The sequence below is a fragment of the Tympanuchus pallidicinctus genome, unplaced genomic scaffold (assembly GCF_026119805.1).
Source record: "Tympanuchus pallidicinctus isolate F22 unplaced genomic scaffold, pur_lepc_1.0 scaffold27, whole genome shotgun sequence".
In the NCBI taxonomy this organism is placed as follows: Eukaryota; Metazoa; Chordata; class Aves; order Galliformes; family Phasianidae; genus Tympanuchus; species Tympanuchus pallidicinctus.
The window spans coordinates 7,511,283-7,521,839 of NW_026294744.1; the positions used below are offsets into that span (position 1 = coordinate 7,511,283).

The following is a 10,557-nucleotide window of genomic DNA, read 5'->3' on the forward strand; positions in this document are numbered from 1 at the left end:
GGATTTCAAGTTTTCTACTGTACAGAAATTATTTCCAGTAAGATTGTATTACTGCAGTCCCTCCACAGGTAATTACTACATTTTTACTAACTTTATGTTAGAAAATACATGTGTCTACACTGTCACGTATCAGGTGGCAGATATTAATGGTGAACACTATGGTCAGGATAAGCTGTAAACACCAGAAATAAGTCACTAGGACACCAAAACATGCCTTAAAGTTGCTTTATTTGTTCTTAAGGTCTGTGCATTACAGCAAGCTTATGCTTAGCTACTGTGGACAAAAGCTCAGTCTGGAAGAGCATTAATGTTAACCATAGAGATGGATAGCGAGTAGACAGCCCACATTTGTACACGCTGTTTTTCTACTGCTGCAATCTAACACAGGAGTTACAGATCTTTAAGATCTTTCTGGATGCTCCACAATGTGTCTGCACTCTTCTTCAACTGAGCCACTTCATCATCCTTCAGCTTTTGGTTGATGACACTTGTCAATCCAGAGGCACTCAGAACACAAGGCAGGCTCAGGAAGACATCGTTCTCAATGCCATACATGCCCTGTCACAAACAAAAGAGTTATTACATCACTGATGCGAATCCATAACTCTAGAGCTGTTTTTAATTTATACAGCAGGAAGCCTTCTGACATCAGATCTTAAGACCACTACTCTGCAGCTTGCAGAAAATTTTCAGTCTGCGTATTTGAAAATAAAATACTTGGTTTAAAGCAAACAGCAATAATGAAATTGATTATTTCATAAATCGTAACTCCAAAAATCCCATTTATATCTAACAAGTAGGCTGACAAAACTCAAAAGCAGTAGGATTAGAGCAAGCAGAAATGGCAGATCTTTTTTCTGACTATAGAGGATGCTGTGAAATCAGCCAGCTCAGAGCCCATTGGTCCACTAGAGGTTATTCAGCTGGCACAGACTAGATACAGATATATAGACAAAAAACATGCGTTCTGCCCCAGCACCCTTAGCAAGGGAGTGTTTCATGGAAACACATTTGGGCTTCCACTATTTTTTTTTTTTTTTTTTTTTTTTTTTGCACTGACAGCCTCTTTTAATGAAGCTGTATGCCATACATGGCAAATTTCACACAAAGGTAATACAGTGCTGGGCAGTATAGTATTTGCTCACCCTTCTTACAAGTATGGAGCAGAGAACTAAGAAGTCAGGAGATAAAATTACAATAGGATGCTCCCTTTGTAACACCTGAAATTCAGAGTAGATTCTTAAAAAAAATAACAAAGCTTCCTTTGTTCACCGCCTTGCTAACTGACAGTGTTCAATTTTTCCATAACAAAATCTGTGCTACAGCATCCAGTACACCAACATTTCTTACCTTCACCAGTGTTGACACAGAATGAACTCGGCACAAGTTCTTCAGCATTGTCTCACAGAGCTCAGCAACGCTAAGGCCAATGGCCCAGTTTGTATAGCCCTTGAGTCTGATTACCTCATAGGCACTACAGAAACATTGAAATATACTAGGATTAGTTAAAGAGCATTCAAAGTATACTGAAGACAAAGTCTTAGATAAGCAAACATTCGCTATCTAAAAAAGAAAACACAAAGCCACAACACACTCCTATGACACACTGCAACTTTTAGAACTATAAATGCCAAAGAAGAAGTCAAACATTCCAGCATTAGAGCATAGAATATAGAGCTTACGTTAACCCAAATGTATAACAATAAACCCTATTGTTCTCTCAGCATTAGCTGAAAAAAGAAAAATAGCTTCCCCATCCGAACAATTCTGATAGTGAAAAACAGAAAGCCATGTACAACTAACAAATTCTCTATTCAAATCAGTGAACAGTGTTTTAAATTGTCATTCTGAATACACAAAAACTGAGGTGGAAAGGAGATGCAGCATGCAGAAAAGCGATTTCCATTATTACATGCATCCACATTATTCCTTAACTCACTGTACCTTTCAACAACCTGCTTGTGGACTTCCTTCCAGTTCTCGCTGTCTTTGTCAGTACCCATGGCAGGATTCAGCTCCTGGAGAGAAACACCTGCCACATTAACTCCACTCCAAACAGCCACTGCAAGAGAAAGAGAATATAAGCTCCACAGCACTCAGCAACTCCACCTGCTCTTGGTCTAGCTAGGATATATTAATGAAACAAAACAATAGCAGCCAGAACCACAATAAAGTTTGAGGCAGATCCTGTCTTCATTAAACAAGAATTAATTCTGAGAACACTGGGTGTCAGAATATTCTGAAAATACTTCAGTACTGACACTGAAATTCATCCGTACACATGAAAAGCAGAACTTTCAGTCCTTCAAAGGTTTAGGGAGCTATTTTTTCCAAGTCAGAAACCTCAAATTCCTACAGACTGAACTGTCTGAACTATTTACTCAGCTTTTTAGAACAAATTTTACAGAAGAATTGCTGTCTGTACATTTGCTGCCCCACTGATCAGTATGAGTATTAGCCTCCAAGAACTGTACTCTATTTCCCTGAACAAGTTAGCAATATGCAAGCTTAGAATACCAAGAAAGGAATTTGTCAATCTCCTTTCATATCAAAAGCTTACAAGGAGATTCATTCTGCAAACTCACTAGGAATTTTTCTAGATACTTCAAAGCAAAAATAGATGAAACAGTGAAGCAGAATAAGCTCTCTTACTGTAGAGCTGGCTTCAGTTAGTACTGTAGTTGATGAGACACTACTTTGATCAGATGCAGTGTGACACTGTGAAATGTGGATCTCATAAAAAACACACAGCACTAAAATTCAAAGCAGTACCATCATCCATATAGTTGTTTCTGCTGCATCCTGTCAGACTTTAAATAAACATAAAAGCTGAACTAAGACAAATTTAAAACCATGAAATCAAAGAAGCTTCTCTTGAAGCTTCTATTGAAATAGCATGGAGGAAATTCACAAAATAAAGGGATTTTTGTTTACTTCAATCTGGATTACTAGGCTTTTAGACTATTTGCAACAATCCCATTTACTGACGTAGTAATAATACTAATACAGCTTTCAGTGGAGAGCCTTGCTGCAGACAATATAGATGATGGAAATCCAAAAACTACAAGTAAAGGAAGAGAACTGGAATTCTTAGGATTCATTTAAAAAAAAAAAAAAAAAATGGCCTTTTCAAGTCAGGATTTAATTATACAGCCACAATAATGTTAGCTGAAAAAAAAAAAAAAAAAAAAAAGGAAAAAAAACAGTAGCAGGATTTCCTGGAATTAATTGCCTCAACTCACTACAAAGACAACAAAGTGCTGCTAGCCACTCAAGCCCAGCTATATCTGTTCATTCAGGATTTTTAACACATGCAGCTTCAACCTCTAGTACTGTATTGTTTAATCAAAAAATAAAAATAAAATAAAATCTTCCATAGTGCTCCTTACCACTAGAATCACCATGTTCTCCTAAAATCCAGCCATGGCAGCTGGTCGGGTGGATATCAAGTCTCTCAGCCATCAGGTAGCGGAATCTAGCTGTGTCTAGATTGCAGCCACTTCCAATCACACGGTGCTTTGGCAGGCCACTCAGCTTCCATGTGACATAGGTTAATATATCCACTAAAAAAGAAGAACATGCATAGTGAGTTAAACCGTTCTCGTACACCAGAAATAACACACCAAGTATTTGCTGCAAGTGGTAGGGCTCTCAGGAAGACTCGAAACAGAAGTGAACTCACTGGTCACTGTATTTTAGGTCTGTTTATTCACAAGACTAAGGTGAGTAAATTACCAGAAGTTTAGGACCTGTCTAGCTACCTTTCAGAAAAACCAAAGGTCTTTGGAAATTAGTATCCTGCCAGCTAGAACTAAATCTCTCAAAGCAATCAGAACTGGGACTGAAATTTTTTCTCTGGTCAAAATAGTCAAGCAATATCCTGAAGTAACATTACGTTCACTTTTTCACAAGCAGCAGCAAAGCAACTTACAGTGGGGAAAAAAAAAAAAAAAAGGATCTTTACATGTACATACACTACTCCTACTCCAGGTTCACTTATTGAATGCATCTGTTCATTAAACAGTTTCTACAGTGGTTACTTCTGTAGCATGAAAAGCTAAAGGAGCTCTGTGTTTTGGCCGCATGTGGCTCTAAAAATAGATTTAGAGAAAAACAAGCCAATTAAGGCTGGGGCAGGCTGAAGGAAAACTCAAATCCACAGCTCCAAGCAAGAATAATCATCAGGCCACAACACTGAATACTGACTCCAAAAGTCTCGAAAGAAAACTGGCTCTCCAGAGGGATTGTATTTATATATAGATCGCTTGCTTGGGCAACAAGAGCATGCAGTCTCAGTGCAGCTTGCACCTTCATGTTACAAGGGGCGTTCCCATTAGCACTGCTTTGCTATAGCCACAACTGGTACTGCTCCTACCAGGGCCACAGTGATCTATGTGCAGACTACAGAATTTAAATTACCTGGCTTCTCAAACAGCTACATTTCCCCTGGACATATCCAAGCTTTGAGGCACAATTTAGTCTCACTGCTTGCCAACAATACAGTTTTTTTATACAGGAGAGAACGTGGGCAGTGCTATCTGTGTTGAAGTCCAGACAGCTCTGGGCAAGTCACCAGGAAGGACACAAAGTCACACCAACACACAGCTAGTGGACACGCCTGATAGCATGACACCTCTGAAGTCCTTTCTAAGAGGCTTACAATAGCTACATTATGTAAAACTAGTGAACACAAGTATTCCACAGATACTGAGTTAAAAAAAAAAAAAAAAAGAAAGTAATTCTGGAAAAAGCAACACACTCAGTTGTCTCACACAGCTGCTCTACTGGAAAGGAGTCTGTAGTTTGAGTTTGAATTCAGCCTTGCTAGAACAAGAACAATTTTATCTGTGATCTCATTTTTAGATAAGTTTAAAATTGCCATGTTATTGTACTTGCACAGAAGTCACTTGCTCAGTATACCAGTACTCAATAGTACAATTTGTACACTACCTAATTACTTAGACAGCAGCTGACTTGCAAGTTCTACACACACGTACTGTACTGTGTTTTAACTGTTAAGGTGTTTTAAAAGCAGTCTCACCTCATTGCCAGGGCTCTGTAGCAGCTGCTTTTCTCTGGTGCTGAATCAAAGAAAAACCACCCCACAGAGACTTCCTACAAAGCATACTGGAGTTTATACCCCTTCCTCTTACCATGAGCCTCAGCATGCAAATATTATTTCCTGAATATATTGCTGTACTAATACAGCCATATAACAGTTGTATTAATACTTATTTCAATGTTACTACAGCTGTTCAACAAGCATGGTTGATATCTTAAAGGGCAGATCCTCCATTCTCAAGAATGGCCATATCCAGTCTTATCCTATCCCTTGACAGGACAAGGGGGAATGGTTTTAAACTGAGACAGAGCAGGTTTAGGTCAGATATTAAAGAGGAAGTTTCTCACACAGAGGGTGGTGACACACTGGAACAGGTTGCCCAAGGAGGCTGTGGATGCCCCATCCCTGGAGGCATTCAAGGCCAGGCTGGATGTGGCTCTGGGCAGCCTGGTCTGGTGGTTGGCGACCCTGCACACAGCAGGGGGATTGGAACTAGATGATCATTGTGGTCCTTTTCAACCCAGGCCATTTTATGACAAGCCCCAGTCAAGGAGTTTGATTTGCACACTACTTACAAGCAAGTATCTCCCAATCATTCAAACCTTTTGAGCTAGAAATTTAAAGCTACCTCCTGATTAAGCTGAAGTAGGTAAGAACTCAAGTATTTATCATTAGAAATGCTTTAAAATACAAATAATGAAGAGTCCTGAATAAATAATATCAAATTCCTAGAGCTCTAATATTTTCACTGTTAGCAACTATACAGCAGATGTCCAAATAAAGATAAGAAATTTCATACTGGAAATTATATTTGAGAAGATTAATGAGGCATCACTAATATTCTAAAAACAGAAAACGTAGGTGTTCTAGAGATCTTCTTTACCTGGGTTGGAAACCACCAGGATGGTGCAATTGGGGCTGTATTTCACAATCTGAGGAACGATGAATTTGAAGACGTTCACATTCCTCTGAACCAGGTTGAGACGACTCTCCCCCTCTTGCTGACGAACACCTGCAGTTACTACCACAATCTTGGAGTTGGCTGTGACAGCATAATCTACAACCATGTGTAGAGATAAAGACCATTAAATATGTTTATAAGAACTTCAACAGCATCATTTTCATACAGGTATTCCAAGTAGCTGCTGTACTGTACCAACATTCAAGCCCAAACATAAGACGTCGCCCTGATGTATCAGCACACAGACCTCTATCACATTCAACTCCCCCCTCCAAATCTCATTTCTACCATCTGTACAGTAAGAAAGGTATTAGTTCTTCATTACAGAGGTACTAGCATTTCATTAAAATCAATTTTAACTGTTGCCCAAAATAGTAAAGCGACCATTAAGAGATATAGGAAAGCTTAGATTAAGGGCCACTCCCCATTGGGATTATGAGAGACTAAAATCTCACCCCAATTCATTAATTTAAATCTTTTGATGCCAAACCCTGAGAGTTCTGATCACATGAGCAATACAATTAAGCTTACAGAATATTGTTACAAAGAATCTGAAGTTCACCTTTGTCTGCCACAATCTTATGAGTCTGAAGGAACAAGCTCCCATGCTGTAGATCCATCATTTCTCCTTTTAGTTTGTCTTCCAGAACATCAACCAAAGCAAGCTCATCACAAAGACCCTGAAGAAATAATTACATTTAAGGAAGTTAACACATTATTAGCTGTTAACTCGCATTTAAAAGTCGTGTCTTCACATCTGAAAGCAACTGTTCTGCAAAGGCTAACCAGGACAAAACTATCTTGGTGCTACTGTGAGATGCATCAGAACAGAGCCACAGGCTGCTTCAGCACAAGCTTGCCAGCCTTATTCAGACCTTCTGAAAAAGTTATCTGTGGGGAATGTGAGTGCACAGCTACCCCTCTACTATTAATGCATTTGGTGCTTTTTTATAAAATAAAAAAAAAATTTAAAAAAAGGGAAAGACATGCTGTATCTTTCAGAATTGTAACGAGTCCTCTAAGCTCATTCAATCAGAACAAAAGTTAGAGCTGTTAAAATGTACTGCTTTGCAAAGCATTTAAACATATATGCTTGTTGTCAAGTCACACTGAGTCAAGAGTTAATATTATATGGTCTCAAAATAGGAAGATGGTGAAATACCATGGATGGAAGATGCTCTTGCTTTAACACAGAGCACTACCATCTTCTGATGGAAGCATTAACCACCCTTGTAAATTCTACTGTAATTTGAAGTTTCATCATTCATTAGGTTACATTGAAAACCAAATTAGTAGTTGTTTTCCCTAGGTATCTACACCTGACAGCATCCATTAGGCCACTTCTATGCTATTGAAAGCATTATCTTAAAGCTTCTCTTAAGCTTTATATAGAAGGGTAACACTCATTGGAAATATTGGCATCAACTAAGCACACCACAATATGCATCGTTTTCATTTGGAAAAATCATTTAACAGCATATATATTTAAATTTTTCACTTTAGATGTAAAAAAATTGCACTGGTCTGTTGCTTTTGTGCAAACTGTTTACGTTCAGAACAGTTAATCAGTCACTGGAAGAAAAATTTAGTAGGAGTTCATACTCAGCACTAATTGTACTCTGCAGATGAAAAGCAAAAATCTCACTTGTTTCAACATTTAAAAAAATCCTAATAGAAAACACTAGTGTTAAGCTAAGAAATTACTGAAATTGGAATCTGAAAACAGCCTGTGTACAGAGATGTGATTACTTATGGATTTATATATACAGCATAACAATGTGGGCCTCAGTCCAGACCTTGCACCAAATGTTCACCAGACTTTGCAGGTGAAGGAGCCAGTTCCCACTGAACCGTGGGAATACCTGGAATCACTCCAAGAACTGATTTCATGGATTTGCATCATTGTTGCCTGGAGAGAAATTCAGCTTGCCATTAGCACACACAGGAATGAAGTCTGCACAATCACCGCATCAAAAGCAGCTTAAAATATTCCCCTTAAAAATAAGCTGCCTTGAGACTGAAGAACTTTCCATTCCCAGAACAGTACAGTAACATCAGTAATTTGTTTCTGAGAGCTAAAAATAACTGATGTGTAAATGTAGTGTCACTGAAACGATGTATGAAATAGCACAAGTATGAAGTAAACTTAGTATTAGCATTAGGATCCAAAGGTATCTGAATACTAACACATAGAAAATCACACACAAAGCTTTATACTACAGTTCAACAAAAAGCAGAAGGCATTTCAGGCAGCCAGTCATCTTGCAGAAGTCAAAGCCACATCCAATTCAGTGACAAGAATCAAGTGGTTTTGCTGTTAAGCAAAGCAAAGCTGTTAAGGTGGTTTGTACTGTAATTTACACATATGAGAGAATGAGAAGAGCAGAACTCTGAGGAAATTCACTCCATTACGTCATATTTCAAGACTGAAAGATTAAGTTCAATTTCCACTCTAGGTTTGGAGCAAATATTTTAGTAACGTAGTAAAAGCTACATTTCTGTACACAAGATGATCCTGCTTAGAGCAGCATATTAAACACAAATGCAGGATTGTAATGAAGCTTGCAGTCATTTCACCTGGCTTCTATTCTGCCACCCTTGAAGGCAGTAATTTGTGAATGGTCTTCCCCTCCGTCAGTTACGTTTCAGTTTCATTTACTTATTAAAAAAAAAAGTTACCTCCACATCAGTACCTGCCTCACAGTAGCCTTTCCTTGCCATTATCCTTTCTTGCTGGCAAGGTTTAAGTATCAGCAAGTGAAAAACCTTCAACATTTTTTTCCCACAAATAAAATTGGTGCTTTAACACATATATCCTCGAGGTACTACAGGATGGACTGTCTCCAATGAAATGACAGCTGTTTTAGCTGTATATGCCAGATTCTTGATGCCAACCCTGTGAGCTATTTGACATAAGATCTGCCATTTCAAGGGGGTTGGGCACATCTGCTTGTCCTCTTGGGAAGAAAATGAAGACCTGTGGCTCCCACTTGTCTTTTCAAAAAGGCAAAAATAAATCAGATTTAATTCATTCACCACACTCTCTAAAAGCAAAAGGCAAAGATCCTCTTACACATTTAGCCCTTGTTTTGTTCAAAGACAGCGGCTTGAAATTTGCCAAAAAGAAAAAAAAAATATGCAGGGCAACCTCCAGTTAGAGCCCTGATTTTTAGTTTCTTACGCTGCTCTGGACACAGCATTATGCAATCAGACAAGAGCAGCTTAAAGCAAAACAAGCAGCCCTTGGAAGGCACCCGTAATCGTTGCCAGTACCTTCAGAGATGAGACAGTAGGACACAGATGCACGAGAACAAAAATCACGAAGTTACGGTTCTGTTTCCCACCCTGCCCTTCGCACTGATGTCTGGTTTGCCCGCATTCTTTGCGGGCAAAAGAGCTCCGCTGGGCAGAGTCCAGCTGTGTTACGGGAAACTCTTAATTCAAAAGGAAAGAAGAGCTTGAGAATGGCCTCAGAGCATTTTCACAACGAAATATCCCTCCAGGACCAGCTGATAGGACAGAAAATGAAGGTGACCCCCGCATCCATCCCGACCCTCCCCCCGCCCCGCCGCTCACCACGTGCTCAAGCACGAGGAGCCGCCGCGCCGCCCCGCGGCCGTACCTTGCCGAGGATGCTGATGGCACACGCCATCCCCACCTGCCCGACCCCCACCACGGTGATCTTGTTGTTGGGGACCGCGCTGCCCGCGGCCACGGGGGTGATCAGCTTCTCCTTCAGGGTCGCCATAACGTCCTACAAGAAGGGGTTGAAGGAGGCACGGTTTAATGGGGCCGCATTCCAACACCCGCCCGCGCTCCCCGCACCTTACCGCTCGCTCCCGCGGGGCTGGGGGCCGCTGCGGCAGCGCGAAACGCAGAGCCTTCCCACCAGCACAGCCCACAGCCTCCCCCGGACCACGAGGACCCCACCACCCACCCTCGGGGGGGAGGGGAAGCGAACCGCCGCCAACACCTCCCTCGCCGCGGAGAAAACCTCGCTCTCCCGCTACCCACCGGTTCGGTGCGGAAAAAGGAGAAACGGGAACAGCGCTGCGACTCCGGCGGAGCTCGGGCAATCTGCGCTCTGCAGCGGAAGGGGCGGGCTGGGTTGGGTGGAGGAGCCCCTCACCGAGCCCTTAGGGCGGGCACAGCGTCAATGGGAGGCGGCGGCTGCCGCGTTCAATCCGCGTTGAGGATGAAGGCTCGGCTGTGACGCCTGTCCGCCCTCGTCCTCCTCCCCCCGGTTCCCCGCCACGTCCTCTGCGAGAACGTGTCGCGGTCGGGATGGAGGCCCTTCTGGTGTGGCTGTCGGGGATCCCTGAGTGAGGGCTATCCTCAGAAAAGGGTTATTGCAACGAAAAGTTAGTGCAGTGAGGGTTATTGCAACGCGAGCCCACAGCAGCCAGGCATTGTTTGCAGGATAAGGAGAGCAGGAAACCGGTCAGCATGGCCTGTAGCATCGCTATGCCGTGCAGCTGCGTAGCAGCCTCACAAAAAGAGAACACTACCTCCTCTCCTTTCTCCCCCCACCTCC

The 10,557-nt window shown here is 41.4% G+C and overlaps 1 protein-coding gene across 1 annotated transcript; it reads right to left on the reverse strand.

Annotated features, from left to right (window-relative positions):
- Window positions 1-211: 211 nt before the first annotated feature.
- On the reverse strand, window positions 212-10,172 carry LDHB (lactate dehydrogenase B). Its single transcript, XM_052690612.1, has 8 exons — window positions 10,038-10,172; window positions 9,646-9,777; window positions 6,586-6,703; window positions 5,946-6,119; window positions 3,390-3,563; window positions 1,945-2,062; window positions 1,351-1,474; window positions 212-558 (listed from the first exon to the last, which is right to left on the reverse strand). Exons 2-8 carry the CDS (start codon window positions 9,769-9,771, stop codon window positions 391-393), a joined length of 1,002 nt encoding a protein of 333 aa, XP_052546572.1. The 5' UTR covers window positions 9,772-9,777; window positions 10,038-10,172; the 3' UTR covers window positions 212-390.
- Window positions 10,173-10,557: the final 385 nt, after the last annotated feature.

Coding starts and splice junctions, on each gene's coding strand:
- LDHB (XM_052690612.1), bottom strand. CDS start 9,771: ATGGCGACCCTGAAGGAGAAGCTGATCACCCCCGTGGCCGCGGGCAGC. Junction 3,564..5,945: donor CCTGGTGGTTTCCAACCCAG/GTAAAGAAGATC, acceptor CTTCTTTTTTAG/TGGATATATTAACCTATGTC. Junction 559..1,350: donor CTGTGTCAACACTGGTGAAG/GTAAGAAATGTT, acceptor TGTTTGTGACAG/GGCATGTATGGCATTGAGAA.